This window comes from Salvelinus sp. IW2-2015, linkage group LG1 (genome assembly GCF_002910315.2).
Source record: "Salvelinus sp. IW2-2015 linkage group LG1, ASM291031v2, whole genome shotgun sequence".
In the NCBI taxonomy this organism is placed as follows: domain Eukaryota; kingdom Metazoa; phylum Chordata; class Actinopteri; order Salmoniformes; family Salmonidae; genus Salvelinus; species Salvelinus sp. IW2-2015.
This window is the reverse complement of record NC_036838.1, coordinates 37,624,828-37,648,729: the sequence shown is the minus strand read 5'-3', so window position 1 is coordinate 37,648,729 and position 23,902 is coordinate 37,624,828. Positions and strand designations below refer to the sequence as shown.

At 43.5% G+C, this 23,902-nt stretch overlaps 1 protein-coding gene across 3 annotated transcripts; it reads left to right on the top strand.

Moving 5' to 3' along the window:
- Positions 1 to 7,337: 7,337 nt before the first annotated feature.
- On the top strand, positions 7,338 to 20,909 carry smarcc2 (SWI/SNF related BAF chromatin remodeling complex subunit C2). 3 transcript variants are annotated; one of them, XM_070444672.1, is made up of 25 exons: positions 7,338 to 7,462; positions 8,306 to 8,425; positions 8,639 to 8,724; positions 8,953 to 9,028; positions 9,125 to 9,217; positions 9,792 to 9,861; positions 10,022 to 10,091; positions 10,982 to 11,057; positions 11,453 to 11,706; positions 11,837 to 11,961; positions 12,403 to 12,462; positions 12,611 to 12,779; positions 12,869 to 12,940; positions 13,104 to 13,217; positions 13,329 to 13,482; positions 13,579 to 13,698; positions 13,806 to 13,868; positions 14,076 to 14,334; positions 14,598 to 14,759; positions 14,912 to 14,973; positions 15,126 to 15,252; positions 15,378 to 15,541; positions 16,670 to 16,804; positions 16,965 to 17,343; positions 18,053 to 20,909. In XM_070444672.1, the coding sequence occupies exons 1-25, from the start codon at positions 7,352 to 7,354 to the stop codon at positions 18,115 to 18,117; spliced, it is 3,186 nt and encodes a 1,061-aa protein (XP_070300773.1). In that variant the 5' UTR covers positions 7,338 to 7,351; the 3' UTR covers positions 18,118 to 20,909. The 3 variants fall into 3 exon arrangements, with proteins under 3 accessions (XP_070300773.1, XP_070300771.1, XP_070300769.1); XM_070444670.1 differs by having other exon boundaries at positions 8,947 to 9,028; positions 11,453 to 11,700; XM_070444668.1 differs by having other exon boundaries at positions 8,947 to 9,028.
- The last annotated feature ends 2,993 nt before the right edge of the window (positions 20,910 to 23,902 follow it).

Genomic DNA, 23,902 nt, shown 5'->3' with positions numbered 1-23,902 from the left:
CACATATTAACACTATATTGTATGAAGCATACACACAACAGTAATGATTGCCCCCACACACAAGCACCCACACACTGAACACGCATGCAAGCACGCATACACCTATCCCAGTGCTAATGAGGGGTATGCCTTTGACTGACAGAGATGGAGAATAGGAGCAGAAAGGTCAGAGAGATGATAGTCTTTGGCAAGGCCCGGTTCACCAAACAGCTGTGTGTCTATCTTTGGCACACCGTGAAATTTATGTTTCTAGTATATTTTATTGATCTTTTATATATTTTCTGTTCATTTATGCATCCTGTCAACAGGACCTGAAAAACTGCAATATTCTATGTTTCGCGGCTGAACGAGGACATGGATAATATATGTCTTGCTGGTTTTCTATGTATCATCAAGCCTAGATGGCAGACTTCGGGTCAGACGAATGGAGGAGGGGTGTGTCTCTTTGTTAACATCAGCTGGTGCGCAATGTCTAATGTTAAGGAAGTCTAGAGGCTATGCTCGCCTGAGTTAGAATACCTCGTCATAAGCTGCAGACCACACTATTTACCAAGAGAGTTTTCATCACAAAAATATCATAGCTGTCTATTTACCACCACAAACCAATTATGGGACTAAGAACACACTCAAAGAGAAGTAAAGGGCTATAAGCAAACAAGAAATGTACATCCAGAGACGTCTTTTCTCGTGGCCTGTGATTTTAATGGAGGGAAACTGAAATCCATTTTACCTCATTTTTACCAGCATGTTACCTGTACAACTTGAGGCGACAAAACTCTACATTACTTTAATCCACACACAGAAACGCATACAAGACCCTCCCTCGCCCTCCCTTAAACTCAAACAGGAAGTACCAGTGACGTGACCAATATGGAGGTGGTCCGATGTACTGTACCAGATTCTACGCTACAYGACTGTTTTGCTAGCACAGATTGGAATATGTTCCGGGATTCATCCAATAACATTGAGAAGTTTACCACATCAGTCACCGGCTTCATTAATAAGTGCATTAACGACATCGTCCCCACAGTGACCGTACATACCCCAACCAGAAGCCATGGATTACAGGCAACATCCGCACTGAGCTGCTGCTTTCAAGAAGCGGGACACTAATCCAGATGCTTATAAGAAATCCCGCTACGATGAGCCATCAAGCAGGCAAAGCACCTATACAGGATTAAGATAGAATCCTACTATGCCGGCTCTGACGCTCGACGAATGTGGCAGGGCTTGCAAACTATCACGGATTACAAAGGAAAATCCAGCCGTGAGCTTGCCAGTGACGTGAGCCTATCAGATGAGCTAAATGCCTTTTATGCTTGATTCAAGGCAAGAAATATTAAACCATGCATGAGAGACCAGCTGTTCCGGGTGACTGTGTGATCTTGCTCGTCGTAGCCGATGTGATTAATACCTTTAAACAGGTTTAACATTTGTAAACCCGCGGAGCCAGAAGGAATATCAGGACGCGTACTCAAAGCATGCACTGACCATCTGGCAAGTGTCTCACTGACAACTTCAACCTATCCCCAAGAACGCCAAGGTAACCTGCCTAAATTACTATCGCCGCATAGCACATCCACAGCCATGAAAGGCTTGGTAAGACTGGTCGTTGCTCACATCAACACCATCATCCCAGACACACTGGACCCACTCCAATTCGCATCTCGCTCCAACAGATCCACAGATGACGCAACCTCTATTGCACTCCACACTGCCCTCACCCACCTGGACAAAAGGAATGCCTATGTAAGAATGCTGTTCATTGACTACAGCTCAACATTCAACACTATAGTCKACTCCAATCTCATCACCAAMCTCAGGACCCTGGGACTGAACACCTCTTTCTACAACTGGATCCTGGACTTCTTGATGGGCCGCCCCCAGGCAGTGAGGGTACCTAACAACACATCCGCCACATTGACCATCAACACGGGGGCCTCTCAGGGGTGTGTGCTTAGTCACCTCCTATACTCCCTGCTCACCCACGACTGCATGGCCATGCACGACTCCAACACCATCAAGTTTTCTGATCACCGATGATGAGACAGCTGACAAGGAGGAGATCAGAGACCTGGTAGTGTGGTGCCAGGACAACAACCTCTCCCTCAGGGTCAGCAAGACGAAGGAGCTGATCGTGGACTACAGGAAATGGAGGGGCGAGCACGCACTCATCCACATTGACAGGGCTATAGTGGAGCGGAACGAGTGCGTCAAGTTCCTCGGTGTCCACATCACTAAGGTCCACAGACACCCACACAGTTGTGAAGAGGGCACAACAGCACCTCTTCCCCCTCCAGAGGCGGAAAAGATTTGGCATAGGCCCTCAGATCCTCACATACAGCTGCACCATTAAGAGCAWCTTGACTGGCTGCATCACCGCTTGGTATGGCAACTGCAAGGCACCTGACCGCAAGGCGCTACAGAGGGTGGTGAGCACGGCCCAGTACATCACTGGGACCGAGCTCCCTGCCATCCTGGACCTCTATACCAGGCGGTGTTAGAAGAAGGCCCAAAAATGTTCAAAGTCTCCAGCAACCCTKGACATAGACTATTCTCTCTGCTACTAGCTACTGCTAGTTGGTTTTGCTATTAAACTGCTCCGGCTATTATCAAGTTCTGCTCTCCTGCGTCTGACTTCCCTGCCACCGGTTATGCACCCCTTACAGCCTGGTCACAGTCAGCTGATGTGTTTTGCACTYAAGTCCACAAGCGAAGGGAAAAGGTAAGAGGAGAGCGTGTAAATGCGAGAATTAWTTGTATGCCGCGTTCAAGTGCTAGTCAGAACAAGGAAACTCTGAAATGTCTGACTTGCTAACTGGTTGAATGCAGCACGTGTATAACTACAACCAGTTAGTAAGTCAGACATTTTTGAGTTTCCTAGTTCCGACTAGCACGAGATCGCGACAATACAACGAGCAAAGTGATCATTCTGTTTGTATCTGGCTGCTATGAAAGTGAACTGTGTTTGCATGTGATCAGGGGTGTATTCAATTCTGTTGAAAAACATTTCTTAATTCTCTAGAGTCTAAGACATTGACGGGTGGTGTTGGGTTATAAGCTGGCACATGGAATTGTTTTAAGATGGTCATACCAAAGGTCATTTAGCTATTTGATTTTGAATTTTAGGACCCCTTTAGCTATCATAAAATATATGTACAAAAAGTATTTGATAATATATAGAATTTGGCATTTATTACCAAATCCCATAGAAACCCATTGAATAACACATTCCTAAATGGCAAAAAAGACAGTCAAAAATGAAATCATAAGGAATACGTTTTTTAAGTGTCTGTCCTATATCTAGGAGATATAAGAAAGCTCAAGAAATATATACTGTATATTTGTACACATATTTAACCCCTTATTTTTGTTGACACAAAACTACCTCCATACTTCCATTCATTTGAATGCGTTAAGTTTAGACGACTCCCGTCTTGTTCATGAGAGTCTCATCTTTCCATAGAGTGGTCACATTAGTTTGTAGGCTAAACCGTACAGCAGTTTTCATGAGAAAACAGATTTTCGGGATGTCTCATGGTCTGACAACCACCGCTGTAGCTCGGCCACCTTCCACTACAGATGCGGAAAGCCGCCATAGGCAGATGCAATAGATTGAGACGCAGCCCATGCAAAAAACATGGGATATCGGTAGCTTAAACTGGCAGATTTTGATGGGGATTTTTAAATTATTTTACTTAGATTGACACACCCATGCGTCAATAGACTCTAGGGGGAAGCAACCGGATTTAAATGGGGATAAACATACCTGAATTTGTCCAATAGAAACTGTTGGACTGATGATTACACCCTAAATCAGCTGGATGCAGGCAAGAGTGTGCAAGGCGGTGTTGAATGTGTCACTCACTGTCTGTCACCTTGTCTGTCATCTCTCACCTTGATTACCACAATGTGTCTCTCGACCTGACCTACAGTAACAGTCAAAAGTTTGGACAAACCTACTCATTTCAGGGGTTTTCTTAATTTGTACTATTTTCTACATTGTAGAATAATAGTGAAGACATCAAAACTATTAAATAACACATATGGAATCACGTAGTAACCAAAAAAGTGTTAAACAAATCAAAATGTATTTTATATTTGAGAATCTTCACACCAGCCACCCTTCACCTTGATGACAGCTTTGCACACTCTTGGCATTTTCTCAACCAGTTTCATGAGGTAGTCGCCTGGAATGCATTTCAATGAACCTCTTGACGCTAGGGGTCAGACGCTAGGGGTCAAATAACGTTCCCAAGGTAAACGGACTATTTCTCAGGTTCAGATCGTAGAATATGCATATAATTTACAGATTAGGATAGAAAACACTCCAAAGTTTCCAAAACTGTCAAAATATTGTCTGTGAGTATAACAAAACTGATTCTGTAGGCGAAAACCTGAGTAAATCTAACCCGGACGTGATTTTTTTTTTTTTTTAAATCTGTGTTTCCTTGCCCGTATTTCTTTAATTTAAAGGGGTATCAACCAGATTCCTTTTCCAATGGCTTCCCTGGGCTGTGACCAGGCTTTAGACATAGTTTCAGGCTTTTATTTTGAAAAATGAGCGAGATTTTTCAAAAGTAGTCAGGTGTCCTTTGATTAGTTCCTGCGCGCGAGAGGGGTAGCTCTCCATTTTCTTTCTCTCTTTTATTGAATAGGTTACGGTCCGGTTGAAATATTATCGATTATGTTTGTTAAAAACAACCTGAGGATTGATTATAAAAAACATTTGACATGTTTCTACGAACATTACGGATACTTTTTGGAATTTTCGTCGAACGGAACGAGGCTTTGGTTTTCTGAACATAACGCGCAACCCAAATGGCGTTTTTTTGTTATAAAAGTCATATTTATCGAACAAAAATAACATTTATTTTGTAACTGGGAGTCTCGTGAGTGCAAACATCCAAAGATTATCAAAGGTATTCGATTAATTTGATTGCTTTTCTGACTTTCGTGACCATGCTAATTTGGGGCTAGCTGTTCTAGCATTGATTGATACACTCACAAAAGCTTGGATTGCTTTCGCTGCAAAGCATATTTTCAAAATCTGACATGATAGGTGGATTAACAACAAGCTAAGCTGTGTTTTGGTATATTTCACTTGTGATTGCATGATTATAAATATTTTTAGTAATATTTTGCGCCCTGCAATTCAGCGGTTGTTTAGGAAAATGATCCCGCTTAAGGGATCCGTAGCGCAGAGAAGTTAACAGGCGTGCCTTGTTAAAAATGTATTTGTGGAATTTCTTTCCTTCTTAATGTGTTTGAGCCAATCAGTTGTGTTGTGACAAGGTAGAGGTGGTATACAGAAGATAGCCCTATTTGGTAAAAGACCAAGTCCATATTATGGCAAGAACAGCTCAAATAAGCAAGGAGAAACGACAGTCCATCATCTTAAGGATCCAACCCTTTTTTTTTAGTTTTCGCCTAAAATGACATACCCAAATCCAACTGCCTGTAGCTCAGGACCTGAAGCAAGGATATGCATATTCTTGATACCATTTGAAAGGAAACATTTTGAAGTTTGTGGAAATGTGAAATTAATGTAGGAGAATATAATACATTAGATCTGGTAAAAGATAATACAAAGAAGATAACATGAGTTATTTATTTTATTTTTTTGCCATCTTTGAAATGRAAGAGAAAGGCAATAACGTATTATTCCAGCCCAGACGCAATTCTGATGTTGGCCACTAGATGGCAGCAGTGTATGTGCAAAGTTTTAGACTGATCCAATGAACCATTGCATGTCTGTTCAAAATGTTCTATCAAGACTGTCCAAATGTGCCTAATTGGTTTATTAATACATGTTCAAGTTCATAATTGTGCACTCTCCTCAAACCATAGCATGGCATTCTTTCACTGTAATAGCTACTGTAAATTGGACAGTGCAGTTAGATTAACAATAATTTAAGCTTTCTGCCCATATCAGACATGTCTGGGAATTGTTTTTGTTACTTACAACCTCATGCTAATCACATTAGCCTACATTAGCTCAACCGTCTCGCAGGAGGGACACCGATCCAGTAGAGAGACATGAAGATCAGTCAGTTTGGAACATGTCAAGAACTTTGAAAGTTTCTTCAAGTGCAGTCGCAAAAACCATCAAGCACTATGATGAAACTGGCTCTCATGAGGACCGCCACGGGAAAGGAAGACCCAGAGTTACCTCTGCTGCAGAGGATAAGTTCATTAGAATTACCAGCCTCAGATTGCAGCCCAAATAAATGCTTCACAGAGTTCAAGTAACAGACACATCTCAACATCAACTGTTCAGAGGAGACTGTGAATTAGGCATTCATGGTCGAATTGCTGTAAAGAAACCACTACTAAAGGACACCAATACTAAGAAGAGACTTGCTTGGGCCAAGAAACACAAGCAAAGGATATTAGACCGGTGGAAATCTGTCCTTTGGTCTGAGTCCAAATTTGACATTTTTGGTTCCAACTGCCGTGTCTTTCTGAGACGCAGAGTAGGTGAACGGATTATCTCCGCATTTGTGGTTCCCAACGTGAAGCATGGAGGAGGACGTGTGATGGTGTGGGGGTTCTTTGCTGGTGACACTGTGAGTGATTTATTTAGAATTCAAGGCACACTAACCAGCATGGCTACACAGCATTCTGCAGCTATGCACCATCCCATCTGGTTTGCGCTTAGTGGGAKTATCATTTGTTTTTCAACAGGACAATGACCCAAACACACCTCCAGGTTGTGTAAGGGCTATTTGACCAAGGAGAGAGATGGAGTGCTGCATCAGATGACCTAGCCTCCACAATCACCCGACCTCAATCCAATTGAGATGATTTGGGATGAGTTGGACTGCAGAGTGAAGGAAAAGCAGCCAACAAGTGCTCAGCAAATGTGTGAAATCTTTCAAGATTGTTGGAAAAGTATTCCGAGCTGGTTGAGAGAATGCCAAGAGTGTGCAAGGTTGTCATCAAGGTAAAGGGTGGCTATTTTGAAAAATCTCAAATCTATTTTAATTTGTTTAACACTTTTTTGGTTACTACATTTTCCCATATGTGTTATTTCATAGTTTTGATGTCTTCACAATGTAGAAACTAGTACAAATAAAGAAAAACCCTTGAATGAGTAGATGTGTCCAAACTTTTGACTGGTACTGTATATATATTTGTTGTTGTTGGTTTTTTGGGGGGGTGGGGGGCGCAGGGTACTAGGTGATGTTCCGCTGGCTGTGTGAAAGCCCTTTAAACTGTATTTTCTTTATACAACAACACCACTTGCAGTACATTTACTGCAACTACAGCGGTATTAATGGGCCCATTGGCTGCAATGTCATATTTCCACCACGAGGCGGCGGTCGACGTCGACATTCTGCAGACAAAGATGGCGGTGCGGAAGAAAGACGGCGGCCCGAACGTAAAATATTTCGAAGCGTCTGATACAGTCTCGCAGTTCGACAATGTCCGCGTTTGGTTGGGCAAGAATTATAAAAAGGTACTGCTGTTTTTTGTTAATGTAATGAATACATTCATGTGATCATAAATGAAAGAGGGCAATTTTAACAGTAGAAGGAGTGGGCAGGCGAGTGAGGGTGTGATGAGATGGGTTGCAGTATAGTCCAGTTGTTTAATCCACACATTCACGAGACGGAAACAAAAGGATGCTGAGGAAACGTCTTGGCAAGAGCCGCGTGATGGACATGGACATTTGATATGTTTTAAGTGGATGTTTCTACACCATTTAGTAGAGGGAAATGAATGGCCTGTGTTGGGGGTTGCTGTTCGGGGGAAGGGAGGGAACCTAGCTAGCTAGCTAGCTAACGGTAATTTCATGGATTGCAGATGCCTATTCCGGCCAGCGCAAGTGCACAAATCCAGATGTTAAGCWGTTTTTTTTTACCGGCGCCTTCGGTTTTCTCTTTCACCCCATTGCACTCCATGGTCTTTTAGGGCAATATATGCGCCATGAGTTTTCATGATCCGGCTCCTTTTACCCCCAGATGGTGAGAAGGATTTTCTCATTATAGTGTTGCCAAAAAAGCCATGTCTATTGTCTCAGAGCAAGCGCTCAACCCCACCAATTTCAACCTGGGCCAGACAGAAAGAATACAAAGATTCACATAGATGAACCTATKATTTCTTTGACCATCAAATGACCTCTGTTTTTGTTCATTGTACAGTTCCAACTATCAAAGATCTATCTAAGATCCACTCACTCACACCATACTTGAATATATGGGATAATACCAGAATAATGATGATATATGCATGTCAACATAGGTACAATGTATATTTATCCTGACATTTCTATGTAAATCCTCACTCTCTTGTCCCTCAGTACATCCAGGCGGAGCCCCCCACCAACAAGTCTCTGTCCAGCCTGGTGGTCCAGCTGCTGCAGTTTCAGGAGGAGGTGTTCGGACGACATGTCAGCAACCCACCTCTCACCAGGTTGCCGGTGAGAGAACTTGCACGCACACACATGTGCTCAGGCACACACACACACACACACACACACACACACACACACACACACACACACACACACACACACACACACACACACACACACACACACACACACACACACACACACACACACAATTTGCTATTGTGCTTCCCCTATTCCACTATTCTAATAGTGTATCTAACCCTCTGTCTTTCTGTTCAGATGAAGAGTTTCCTGGACTTTAAGTCTGGTGGGGCTCTCTGCCACATTCTGGCTGCAGCCTACAAGTTCAAGAGCGATCAGGGCTGGTAAGAGTTTCATTCTAGCCTGCATATTTTGTTTTGCTCACTACACTTACACTCCCCTCAAATGAGTTTAACCCACTAAGTTCTATGGTTGAGAAGTTCTGATTAAGATGAAACCAAATAGACTGATCCTTAAGACGTTTTCATTTTCACAATGATGCATTTTTATTGAAATATTTTAGGAGGCTGTGTGAGATATTTGACTCCTGTCTGTCTTCATGGCAGGCGCAGGTTTGACTTTCAGAATCCTTCTCGGATGGACCGCAATGTGGAGATGTTCATGACTATCGAGAAATCTCTAGTACAGGTCCGTCTGCCCTTGTCTTCTTTGGAAAACTATTTTCTTTGTCTGTATCGCTCTCTTTTTTTATTTACTCTCTCTTTCTCTGCATCTGTCCATCAGAACAACTGTCTGAGTCGACCAGTGATCTACCTGAGCTCTGACATTGAGGCCAAGCTGCTGGGGAAACTGAAGGACATCATCAAGAGGCACCAGGTAGGCTTGTCTTCACTGACCTAATGAAGAAACTGTATGAGTACACAATACAGTACAGCTTAATACAAAACAATACATTACAGTACAGCTTCATACAAAACAATACAATACATTATAATACAGCACAATACAATACAGTACCATACAGTACAGCTTCATACAAAACAATACAATACAGTACAGCACAATACAATACAGTACAGCTTCATACAAAACAATACAATACAGTATAGCACAATACAGTACAGCACAATACAATACAGTACAGCTTCATACAAAACAATACAGCACAATACATTACAGTACAGCACAATACAATACAGTACAGCAAAATACAGTACAATACATTACAGTACAGCAAAATACAGTACAATACATTACAGTACAGCAAAATACAGTACAATACATTACAGTACAGCGTCATACAAAACAATACAATACAGCACAATACAATGAAGTACAATACAGTACAGCTTCATGCAAAACAATACAATACAGCACAATACAATACAGCACAATATCATACAATACAGTACAACACAGTTAAGCAGAGTGTGTTTGCTGTCTCCTGCAGGGCTCAGTGACTGAAGACAAGACGTCCAGCTCCCATGTGGTGGTTCCCATCCCTGCCAGTCTGGAGGAGGGTGAGTCAGTCTAACATTTTGGATCAAACGTTATCTGGTGGCCAGAATGTTTGTTCTGAATTTATACCTGGAAATTGAATTGGTCTATTAGCTAATTAGACTAATGGATTGATCATAGAGACATTTTTCTCTCTCCCTCTCCCATCCCCCGTTGGTTCAGAGGAGTGGGTGCGTCCGGTAATGAAGAGAGACAAGCAGGTGCTGCTCCACTGGGGATACTATCCTGACAGGTAGGGACTGTCCATACTGGGGCCTCAGCCTGACAACGTCAACACAACCTTCGGATAAAGCCTTGTGCAGAACAGGGTGCTCTAACACCATGGAAACCCAGGATGATGATGATGATGATGATGATGATGATGATGATAATAATGATGGATTGGATTTATATAGCGCCTTTCTACATTGGTACTCAAAGCACTTTACATAGTAAGGGGGAAACACCTCATCCACCACATGTTCAGCACCCACCTGGGTGATGCATGGCAACCATTTTGTGCCAGAACGCTCATCATACAACAGCTAGCATGGTGAGGAYTGATATATGCCAACTAGGAATGAGGGAGATGATTAAGTGGCCATGATGGAAATGGGGCCAGGTTGGGAATTCTGCAAGGACACCAGGGTTAACACCCCTACTCATACGATAATGGGACCTTTAGGGACCATAAAGAGTCAGGACACCCATTAAACATCCCATCCAATCCGAAAGACAGCACTCTACGCAGGGCAGTGTCCCTTTCACTGCCCTTGGGCATTGGGATTCGATCTTAAGAATAGAGAGAAGAGTGCCCCCTACTGGTCCTCCAACACCACTTCTAGCAGCATCTGGTCTGCCATCCAGGACCAACCCTGCTTAGCTTCAGCCAGCAGTGGGCCAGCAGTGGGATGCAGGGTGGTGTGCTGCTGGCCGCATGGCACCATGTGTCTTAAATGTCACCATTTGGGGTGCAAACACATTGAAAGTACACTGACATTTTCTCTATCCCATACCCACATCTCCTTTACCTTGAGTTCCACACTGTTTTCTCAGCCTGTGTTATAGCACCATGTGTTGACATGTGGTGCACTAGAAACATTAGTCTAGTCTAACCTCTGACCTCTGCCCCCTGCTGCTCAGCTATGACACCTGGATCTCAGCCAGTGAGGTGGAGGCTGCTGTGGAAGAAGCGCCCAGCCCAGAGAAACCCAGGAAGGTCGGCACACACATCCTTCTCTTTCTGTGTCTTTCTGTGTGAGCTGATAGTCAGATAAGGGGTCGGGGCTGTACCAGAATGAACAAATGGCGGTAAACAACGCAATTGCGCATTAGATGACACATTGTCTGTTGATATTTGTCCCTTACTGCATACATTTTTACTAAACAGTACGTTCTAGATAGTATGTAGTACATTGAGTACACAGAATGTTGTTTTAGTAAGTAGTAGGCAAGACAGGTTTCAGACACATCCTCTCTCTCTCTTCCCCTCTTTTTAAGTCTATTTTTCTCTCGCTCTTTCTCCCTCTCCTCTCTCTCTGTTTGTGTTTTTTTTATAGCCAACATATAACATTTTACTACATTAAATGAACACCATATAAACTGTGTCTTCAGGTCCATGCCAAGTGGATCCTGGACCTTGACCAGTTTAATGAGTGGATGAATGAGGAGGACTATGAGGTGGGGGAGGCGGGCCCCAAGAGGAAGAGGATCTCAGCCAAGACCCTGACGGATGAGGTCACCACCCCAGGGGACGAGCGTCGTGACAAGAAGCCCGGCAGTGCCAAGAAGAGGAAGCGCTCGCCCTCCCCCTCGCCCACCCCACCACCCCAGGAGAGCAAGAAGAAGAACACAAAGAAAGGGTGTGGGTGTGTGTTACCCTTTGTTTACTACTGTGTAATTCATTGGGAGATCTGTAGATTGCTGAAATACACAATGACAAAGAAATATAAGTCTTTAAATGATATCCACATAATGACGAACTGTGTGTGTGTATAGGCCCACCACCCCGTACACTAAGTCTAAGCGAGGCCAGAGAGAGGAGGAGCCGGAGGATCTGACTAAAGATCTGGATGAACCATCACCTGTACCTGCAGTGGAGGAGGTCACCCTACCTAAGACAGGTACACACGCTCACACACGTGTGTATATATATATACACTTGCACATACACCTTATTATCTAAGATTTAGACTCAGCCTATTGGCTTATCCTCCTGATATTTACATTGGTTGAAACGTTAGTATTCATCATCATTGTGACAAAGTCAGGGGTTGAACTGAAGTGTTGTATCACAGGAAATGCAACTCTCTCCCCCCACACCCTTCTCTCTCTCTTTCTCTCTCTCCCCCATACCCGTCTCTCTCTCCCCCATACCCGTCTCTCTCTCGCTCTCTCTTTCTCCCCCCATACCCCTCTCTCTCTTTCTCTCTCTCTCCCCATTCCCCTCTCTCTCTCTTTCTCCCCCCATAACCCTCGCTCTCTCTCTTTCTTTCTCCCCCCATACCCCTCTCTCTCTCACTGTGTGTGTGTGCGTGTGCGTGTGTGTGTGTGTGTGTGTGTAGCCAACATTAAGAAAGACTCTGAGTCAACACCAGTAAAGGGAGGTACCATGACAGACCTGGGTGAGTTCCCTGAACAACTTAATACGTTCTCAGTGTATACACACTGTCTGCAGGATGAGGTCACTTCTTACTATATTTTAGCTTTCTCCATCCTTTATCTGTCCCCTGATCTGTATTTTCACTCTCTCCTCTTTTATCTCTTGAACAGATGAGCAAGAGGATGAATCCATGGAAACTGCAGGAAAGGAGGAGGAGGAGGGCTCTCCGAGTGTGAAGGGAGAGCCGGTGAAAGGGTCGGACCTTCATGAGGACAACGTGACCGAGCAGACCCACCACATCATTATCCCCAGCTATGCTGCCTGGTTCGACTACAACAGGTAGGCTACATATCTACGCGTCTCTCCCGACCATCAATGATGATCGTTTGATCAATGATGTATGTTTGACCTCTTTCTGTCTTTTCCAGTGTCCATGCTATCGAGCGTAGAGCCCTCCCAGAGTTTTTCAACGGCAAGAACAAATCCAAAACCCCTGAGATGTGAGTAAACACATGCTAACATAATGTTGTTATTATTATTATTACACGTGCCTAGCTTAATACACATGCACACTCTTCTGTGTTATACAGAGACCAACAACTTTGGAGTTTGGAGTAACTTAGCTGCATAACCAATGACAAGAGTCTCTCTTTCTCTTCACAGTTACCTGGCCTATAGGAACTTCATGATTGACACTTACAGGCTGAACCCGCAGGAGTACCTCACCTCTACCGCCTGTCGTAGGAACCTGGCCGGAGACGTGTGCGCCATCATGAGGTCGGGAGGACTCAGTGCACACAGGACATTTACCACAGTCGCATTGTCTTTTCATCTACTTCATGCAGTAATATTTACCGCCTCCATTTATCCCTCTCTCCTCTTCCTCAGGGTGCATGCGTTCCTGGAGCAGTGGGGTCTGATCAACTACCAGGTGGACTCAGAGAGCCGGCCCACCCCCATGGGCCCCCCGCCCACCTCCCACTTCCACGTCCTGGCTGACACCCCCTCCAGCCTGGTGCCCCTGCAGCCCAAGGCCTCCCAGGTACACAGACACACACAGACAGGTTGTTTCTATATTTTGGTTCTAGATGCCTCTATTTGACTGTAGCTTCACTCCACTTCTCTCTGTCCCCTCTAGACTCCGGCGGCCCAGCAGATTCTGTCCTTCCCAGACAAGGTGAAGGAGAAGCAGCCAGCCGACCTGCAGAACTTTGGCCTGAGGACAGACATGTACAGCAAGAAGACTGGGCCTCCTAAGGTATGGCTCACAACACTGCAGGACTGATGATGATCATAATGCACTGTATAGCTAACTATTAAAGAGTAGTGATGTGTTTCAGTGATATTACTTCTTCCTGTCTGCAGAGTAAGACTGCTGCCAATGCCATGCGAGACTGGACCGAACAGGAGACACTACTGCTGCTAGAGGTAACTAACAACTGTCTCCTCCACTTTATTACCATTCAACAGAATGGTTCAACAAAATGCCCTTTAAATCCAAATAAACTTAAAATTGAAAACGTGTTGAGAGGAACAACAACAAAAACACACAAAGCACTTATCTGAAAACAAAATCTAAGGCTTAATATAACATTATGATTATTAATATCAATCATATCATCCCTACCCTTTCAGGGTCTGGAGATGTACAAGGATGACTGGAACAAGGTGTCAGAGCACGTGGGCTCACGTACCCAGGACGAGTGTATCCTGCACTTCCTGCGTCTGCCCATTGAGGACCCATACCTGGAGGACATGTCCTCGTCCCTGGGCCCCCTGGCCTACCAGCCCGTCCCCTTCAGCCAGGCAGGCAACCCCGTCATGAGCACCGTGGCCTTCCTGGCCTCCGTGGTGGACCCCCGCGTGGCCTCCGCAGCCGCCAAGTCTGCCCTGGGTGAGAGGTCAACTCACTAAATAACCGTTGGATCACACAGAGTACAGCGTGGCCTCATTTGTGTCAGAGCTGTTTAGTTAACCTTTATTTACCAGGAAGTGTCTTGGAAGTTTTGGATCTTTTTTTTCTTAAGAGATACTTTTTAGAGGTGGCGTGTGTATTTGGTGTAGCCTTCAACGGTTCAGAACCAACTCCCTGCTTCTTTCACCACCGTTCATTATCTCTCTTTTCCTTCCTCCCTCCCCCCTCTCGCACTCTCTCAGAGGAGTTTTCGCGTATGAAGGAGGAGGTCCCAGCAGCACTGGTGGAGGCCCATGTGAGGAGGGTGGAAGAGGCGGCGCGGACCAGTGGCAGACAGGACCCCCTCTACGGCCTGGAGGGCAGCGGCATCGCAGGCACCAGCCTGGAGGAGGGAGAAAAACCTGGTACAGCTTCCATCTACTATTATCTAAAACTATAGTTGTCTTTGGTCATGTTTCCATGTATTGTATGTCAATGAAGAGAAATTAGTTTCCGGTGGGGTGCACATAGGACACTAGGCTTGCTGACAACTCATCTGTCTTTTCTCTGCCTCCAGAAGAGAGCAGTGAGGAGAGTAAAAGTGACAGCCAATCCAGTGAGGAGAAGAGGGAGACCAAGGTATGGTGTTTTTAGGACTTCTACTTTACTTGTGTTTGTGTGGTCGAGTCTTCTGAAACCAGCTACGTTCTGGGTCTGAATTGTCTAGGTTGTGATGATTTATACTCAAGTGTTGACCATTGTCATTGTCCCCGTCCCCATGGTGATAACAGGAGAACAAAGAGGGAGCCATGGAAGAGGGGGAGAAGAAAGGAGAAAATGGGAAGAAGGAGGAGGAGAGAGGGAGAGAGGGAGAAGGAGAGGGAGAGCAAGAAGCTGAGAAGACAGACTCGGAGATGGGTAATGTTTATGTCTGTGACTGATTTTGAATGTATCTGTAAACTTTGTAAAATAGTCAAGTCTGTCTCTTGTTTTTTACAGACACTTAATTATGTGTGACTTCTATGTTTCCCTCTCTGCATTAGGTGATGGAGAGAAGGAGAAGGAAGGGAAGGAGGGCTTGGAGGAGGGCCAGAGAGAAGGAGAGAGTGAGGGAGAGAGGAAGGCTAAGGTGGAGCGGGATGTGGGAGAGGGGAACCTGGCTACCGCTGCTGCCTCTGCCCTGGCTGCTGCTGCCGTCAAAGCCAAGGTCTGACCTCTGACCCGTGTTTAGCATGATCCCCCTAACCGCAGATCTAGGATGAGGGGCTGTATGTATCAAACTTGTCAGAGTAGGAGTGCTGATCTACAGGTGTAGGATCTTATAATTTGATCACTATTTTGTTGCTGAGGATTTTCTTGCACAGCAGTGTGTTTGAGGTTTAAAAAGGCTTCTAAAGTTTGTAATTTCCACTTTAAAATGTCAGACTTGATTTGCCCTAACGAAAAATGCATCAACCCCTACAAAAAAGGTCCATTAATTATAATCACATTTCTTGTTGCTGCAGGATTCATTTCCTGCTGTAGCAAACTGTCTGACATTAAGATCCTACATCTGTAGGGTCAGTTTTGCCTTTGGGATCATAATGAATAAGATTTCATTATTTTATATTATTTCACCTTTATTTAACCAGGTAGGCTAGTTGAGAACAAGTTCTCATTTACAACTGCGACCTGGCCAAGATAAAGCAAAGCAGTGCAACACAAACAACAACACAGAGTTAAACATGGAATAAACAAGTGTACAGTCAATAACACAATAGAAAAAAGAAAGTCTATATACAGTGTGTGCAAATGCGGTGAGGAGGTAAGGCAATAAATAGGCCATAGTAGCAAGTAATTACAATTTAGCAAATGAACACTGGAGTGATAGATGTGCAGATGATGATGTGCAAGTAGAAATACTGGTGTGCAAAAGAGCAGAAAAGTAAATAAAAACAATATGGGGTTGAGGTAGGTAGATTGGATGGGCTATTTACAGATGGGCTATGTACAGCTGCAGCGATCAGTTAGCTGCTCGGATAGCTGATGTTTAAAGTTAGTGAGGGAAATATAAGTCTCCAGCTTCAGCGATTTTTGGAATTCATTCCAGATTACATTGGGATGCACTTGATCCTAGATCAGCTCTCCTAGCCAACCCCCAGGGGTTAAATCATATCTGACCCTATCTGTTTCTCAACCAGGGATTTTTCAGTATGTCTGTGCCATTTCACATGAAAAGATGACTCACATCCATACTTCTCTCTCTTTCTCGATCTCCCCTATACATCTTCTCTCCCCCTCCGTCTCCATTTCTGTCTCCCCCTCCATCCTTCTCTCTCTGTCTTTCTCTCCATAGCACCTGGCTGCGGTGGAGGAGAGGAAGATCAAGTCTCTTGTGGCTCTGCTGGTGGAGACTCAGATGAAGAAGCTGGAGATCAAACTTAGACACTTTGAAGAGCTGGAGACCATCATGGACCGAGAGAGGGAGGCAGTGAGTCAAGCAGAAGTGAAGGGTTATGGGGGATGTAGTTTAAGTAGACTTGTTTGTTTTGCTTTGTTGGTTGGAGTGCGCATATACATGTTCTTACCCTTTGTGTGTGTGTGTGTGTGTGTGTGTGTGTGTGTGTGTGTGTGTGTGTGTGTGTGTGTAGTTGGAGTACCAGAGGCAGCAGCTGCTGGCAGACCGTCAGTCGTTCCACATGGAGCAGCTGAAGTATGCAGAGATGAGGGCGCGTCAGCAGCACTTCCAACAGATCCAGCACCAGCAGCATAGCCAGACTGGAGGCCCACACCCCGCCCCGGCCCCCACGGGCCCCCCACCCCAGGGCCCCTCAGCCACCCAGTCCCAGCCAACCCTCAGTACCCCTGCACCACAGCCAGCTCCCAGCCCAGCACCCCTTACCACCTCCATCCCTTCCTCTGCCCAGCCCACTGAGCCCCAGCCGCCCCCCAGTGGTCCTCACACCTCACCTCCCCGCCCGCCAGGCCAGCCCCCCACGACCCACTCCAGCACCACCCCAACACTCCACGGTAAGTCACACTTTGTGTTATCGAACTGTGAATTCAATATTTAGCTAATACTGTACAAAAGTAATCATGTGGGCCTACTGAGTGGTGCAGCGGTCTAAGGCACTGCATTGCAGTGCTAGCTGCGTCACTACAGATCCTGTTTCGATCCCAGGCTGTTTCGCAGCCGGCCTCAACCGGGAGACCCATCAAGCAGCGCACCATTGGCTCAGCGTCGTCCGGGTTAGGGGAGGYTTTGGCCGGCCGGGTTGTCCTTGTCCCATCGCGCTTTAGCAACTCCTGTGGCGGGCCGGGGGCAATGACACGGTCGCCAGGTGTACAGTGTTTCCTCCGACACATTGGTGCGGCTGGCTTCCGTGTTAGGCGAGTATTGTGTCAAGAAGCAGTGCGGCTCGGCGGGGTCGTGTTTTGGAGGACGCACGGGTCTCGACCTTCGCCTCTCCCGAGTCTGTACGGGAGTTGCAGCGATGAGACGAGACTGTAACTACCAATTGGATACCACAAAGTTGGGGAGAAAAAGGGATTAAAAATAAATAATAATAATCACATGAGCCACTGGAATCAACTTGAACTTTACTGTGAATTTTGTTGTTGTTGCTGTGTGTGTGTGTGTGTGTGTGTGTGTGTGTGTGTGTGTGTGTGTGTGTGTGTGTGTGTGTGTGTGTGTGTGTGTGTGTGTTTTACACACCTTTTTCTTTTTTCTTGAACCCAGAGCCTAGTGCCCCTCTACCTGAGGATACACACCACTCCTCAGCCCCAGTTCCCCCTCCACAGTGAAAAGAAAGAGAGCGAGAGATAGGATCCTGGCAAACTGAATGACATTGACCACTTTGTACCTATGAATCCTGCCTGTTTCATCTAAAAATGAAGAAGTCAAACTGAAGGACATATAACAAACTTTGATCATGTTTAACATTTTGAACGATTTACATGAGAAAGAAAAGCAAAACAAAAACATTTCACTGAAGTCTACCTTACCTTACCAGAGTGAATATAAAGATCCTCCTCAACTAAACAAGAAAATACCAATGAAGAACTTTATCGATTTTCAAACTAACAGTCCCCCAGTAATTTTTTCAGACATAAGTTGCCTAATGACTTTCACCTTTCACATCAGAGCCCAAGGTTAAACCAAGAGTATGGTCATGTAAATACACCACTTGACCTGAAGATATGAAGAGAACTAAAAGGCTCTTGTCTAAGCAGTCCTTTGACCAGTGGTGCTTTGGTGCTTTCGTTTCCTGCTATAGTTTACTGAAGTCAGATGTCCTACCATGTTCCCAGAGGTACCTACCTACCTATTCACCCACGGTACCCATGGTAGGAATTTATAAAAGAGAAAAAAAGATTTGCACTTTGAAAAGATGTTTCCCCGGTGGCCATATCTAGAGACATGAAGCATTATTAATGGCTCTATTCAATCAGCGTCGCAGAAGTTCAGCGTTACAGAGTGATTTAAATGTAAAGGCAATGTTAGTGAAGACTGCATTCACAGTAAACACTGCATATGTCAGCTCAATCAGAAATTACCTTTACATTGCTATCGCGCAATCTGTAACACTTCAGCAATACAGATTGAATAGAGCCCTAACTCAATTGACCTGAAGCACTTAGCTGCTCTCTTGTTTTGAACTTTTACTACGATGTCATAGTTTCCAAATATGAGATTCTCAGTTCTAGGTCACCTTATTTCATTGGATTGGCTGCTTGTTGCCCTATGTGTGTGAATGTGCTGTTATAGAGCATTGGGGTTGGTCTGTTGGTTAGATGTATCCTGAACTAAAACAAAGTATGTGTTAGGGAAATGAAAAAGGATGAACGAATGGTATTACTCTTTTGTAATGATATGTATTCCACTTGGAAACCGTCTCATCTTGCCCTACTGCCATTTGTTATTAAGACTATGTACTGTAAACTGGATTTTCTGTTACAAATGTTTCACTCCAATTGGAACAGAAAATCCCTCCATGACTGAGCATTATAAACCACTTAAAGTATTGATGAAGGGCCACACCCCCAGAGTCAGAGTGCCCTCTAGGACACAATGTCCTAAAAGGCCTTATTTGAACTGTATTTTGGGCTCGATTCAATCCATATAGCAGAAGTTCAGCGTTACAGAGTGATTGAAATGTAAAGGTAATGTTCCTGCGTTAGCGGAGACTGCATTCACAGTAAACACTGCATATGTCAGCTCAATCGGAAATGATCTTTACATTGCTATCGCTCAATCTGTAACACTTCAGCAATACAGATTGAATAGAGCCCTTTGTTTTTTAAGTTTAACATCTGAAGCACTTCTGAAACAGTTGCGCATGCTCAGAGCAGAGCATAATCATAAGCCTAGCAGTAACTGCACAAATAAGATGGTGTTTGTCAGCATGTCCAGTATGGCTAGTCAGTATCAGTGAATCATACCATTGTAGAGATTATACTCTAAAACAATTACTGGATATAGCTCCGGAAGAACCTTATTGGCAACTTCAAAGATAACAGGCATCACCATCACAAAGCAATTTTCTCCATATGAGTTTGTGGGGTGAAGCCAGAGGTGTGGACATTTGGAAATCCACTGATTTTTATAGTTTGTTTTGTGTTTTCCAATGACCTGTCCAACTCGCATGAAGCTGTTCGTATGTGATGGAAGTGGCTTTAATGTTACAAAATAACTTTCTAAGTCAAGGAATCTGAGAAGTCAGTTCAGCTTACAGAGGAGAATTGTGTCCTTTAATATCTGTAAACAATATCTTCTCTATGTATCCTATCTATTTTTATAATATTTGACTGTCAGGTTTTCCATTTTTGTTTCTCTGATATTATGGTTTGCATTTTATTGCTGTATTTTATTATCTATGTAACCTCTAATCCCCTCCCTCATTGTCATGTGCGTGATCCTGATAGGCCTCCATGACCTTTCAATCAGTGTGACTGTGAGCATGGGTGTGTTTTCCCCAGTGTTCCTTCAGTTCAGTTCCATCTAACCCCCTTGTGTCATTGTTTTGAATTGTTACAAAGGCTGAGAAATTGGGATGCTCATTGTTCTCATACAGAAGTACAAAATGATGACACAGCAACACATCACACAAACCCACTCCTCTGACAGTGTCATACATATACTCCGATAATAAAACTTGTGTCCAGATAGCCAGTGTTAGAAACTTCACTACAGTCGTGACCATGGATGGACTGCTTTGGTCTCTGTTATTGCATTGTGTGGATTTCGTGATATGAAATACGTGTGTATGTTCAGTTTCTTGTTTCTGTTTGTTTTTCATGATTGCTAACGATAGCAATGATTGCATTGATTATACAGTAGAAATGAACCTTTCCTCAGTCAAACTGTTGCCAAATGAGTGTCAACAGTTGCTCTGCAGTTTGTATTGAATTAAAAAATATATATATATGCGAAGGTTTTACTTACAATTTTTTGGGGGAAAGTCAAATAAATGAAGATGACATGATGTGACGTGTATAGTTTGGTCATTGTTGCTACTGTGGGGATCGCAATTATTGACACCCTGGATAAAGATGAGCAAAAATGACTGTATAAAATAAATAATTCAAATACTGAGCTTTATTGTATGCAATATATTTGTTTTTAATTATATTATTTTATGCTAATATAATTGCTCAAAGAAAGAGATTTTGTTTAAAGGCCCTGTGCAGTCAAAACTGAGTTTTCATAAGTTTTATATATATATTTCCACATTGAGGTTGGAAAAATACTGTAAAACTGTGGAAATGGTGATAATGCGCTTTTAGTCTAAGAGTGGTTTGAAAAGATCGCCTGAAATTTCAGCCTGTGGGATGGAGTTTTGCACTGCCTGGTGACAACCCCAGGTGGTAAATTAGTTTGTAGACCAATAAGAAAGAGAGTTCCAAATCTCTCTGCCAATAACAGCTAGCTTTCAGTTTTCCCCTCCCAGCTCAGACCACTCCCAGGCCATCCTAGTGTAACAGTGTTGGTTATGTTTCCACTTGCCACTGCAGAACTATGTTTTCGATGTTTATATATTCTTATTGGTTGGTTGAATTTACATATCAATAAAGTGTTATGCCATTGGTAACGCTTGCAGATAGGGGGAGATAGATCATGAATGTCAATTCTTCCCAGTCTGATATTAACATGCAAGCAGGAGCTCACGTTCTGAAATAGTGCATTCTATTTTCATATTTACAATGTGTACAAGTTCACTTTGTACATGTCCTGATGTATATACTGTACACTGAGTATACCAAACATTAGGAACACCTTCCTATTGAGTTAACCCCCTTTCCCTCAAAACAGCCTAAATTCGTCGGAAGCGTTCTACGGGGATGTTGGCCCATGTTGACCCCAATGCTTCTCACAGTTGTGTCAAGTTGGCTGGATGTCTTTTTGGTGGTAGGCCATCCTTGATACACATGGGAAACTGTTGTGTGAAAAACCCTGCAGCGTTGCAGTTCTTGACACATTCAAACCGGGGTACCTGGCACCTACTACCATACCCTGTTCAAAGACACTTCCATTTTTTGTCTTGCCCATTCACCCTCTGAATGGCACATATACACAATCCATATCTCAATTGTCTCTAGATTGTCTCCTCCCCTTCATCTACACTGATCGAAGTGGATTTAACAAGTGCCATCAATAAGGGATTATAGCTTTCACCTGGTCAGTCTGTCATGGAAAGAGCAGGTATTCCTAATAGTTTGTATACTCGGTGTATATGTGTACGGTACCTGTTAGATATTGGGGGCATTTGGGCATGTGCTTTTGTACGTAATTGCTAAAAAGCGCGAGTTAGCTAGCATGCTCTAATTCTAATTGTCAAATTAGCTCCCTGCTAATTAACAGTTATTTCCATGCTAACAGATGAATTACGAATCTACAACCATCAACATACTGTTGTCCTGCACATCTAATGTGCTTCCTTTTGTCTATCGTCAGACACTTACATTTATTGTATTTTGTACTATTTTTGTCCTTGTTATGTTTACAAAATACCCAGTCTGATATTGACATGCAAGCGACGAATCACAAATATACTGTCATCAACATACTGTTGTCCTGCACATCTAATGTGTTTCTACGTGTCTTATCGTCAGAATAAACACCATCAACTGGGATCGCTGGCTGGCCAGTCCTTTCTTTAAATACACAACGCAAGCGAGTTACTACATCTGTTAGACTTGCAAAATTCTTGCTTGAGAAATTGCTCTTAGCTAAGAAGCTATTTGTGTTTCCTTTTGACCATTTAATTGAAAACAATCACAGTAAGGTACTTACTTCATTGTTACCCATACATGATTTGATATCGAGTTAGAAACCGCTGCATTGGTCCTTTAACAAGTAATATATATWTTTTTTAAATCAGGGGTCAAAATTATTGACACCTGCTTTCAATACCTCACCTTACAAGGATAACAGCACTGTGCCTTTTTCTGAAATGTTTGAGATTGGAGAACACATTGGGAGGGATCTTAGACCATTTCTCTTTACAGAATCTTTCCAGATCCTTGGTCTGTGCTTATGGAATGCCCTCTTCAATTCAAACCACAGGTTTGCAATGGGGTTCAAGTCCGGCGACTGAGAAGGTCTAATATCTCTCCCAGTGTGTTCTCCAATCTCATAAAACGTTTTAGGAAAAGGCTCAGTGTCGTTATCCTCGCAAGGTGAGGTATTGAAAAAAGGGATTTCAATCATTTTGACCCCCACATTTGAGAACTATTACATGTCTATTTCTTTACATAACTTTTATATAAAGTTAGACAGATGAGGATCTTTCACTTTTTTCATGTGACATTAGGCCTATGGAAATAATCCTAAAGTCAGTGTCTGCACTGCAGGCACCACAAGAGGGCAGGCTGTGTGTGTTGTCTTAGTTCCCCCCCCCCCCCTCTCCTCTCTATGCATGAGACTGCTGCATCCTGAACATACTGTACATTTCTAATTTTCCACTGAACTATCACCTAGTACTAAACAGAAACTGCAGAGACCACAAACAATCCAGCGGGAAAATATCTCACTTTACCATACAGGGCCTACTGCCTCAGAGCAAATAGACTCATACCTGCATTACCATACAAGGGCTGGTGTAAGTACTGGAACTACATCATAGAGAACCATACAGGGCCACTGCAATAGAACATACATCTTACCATAAAGGACTACTGCAAAAAAGATACTAWGACAAAGTTGAGTAGGCCTTACATTAAGCAAAGAATTAAGGCCCTATACAGTTTTGTTGAAAAATAATCAAATCACCTTTACATTTATGAGAGAAAGCTATCAGAGAAGTTTGTTCACTTAAATTATCAAACTGTTAAACTCTGCTACTTGAATACCACTTCCTAGATTGCATTACATGGTGTCAACTCAAAACATGCATCCTCTTAGCCATCCCAGATGTATAGCTAGGTATCCAGCCCATCCTGGACACTAGACCAAAATTGTCCAGTACATGATGTATCCATTTGTATATTACTGCACTGCTGCTTTATTAGAATTACACTGACTCTTAACCTAATTTAAGAATGGTGCTTCAAAACATCTCCACCATTGTTTTATTTTAAAAAAGAAAGA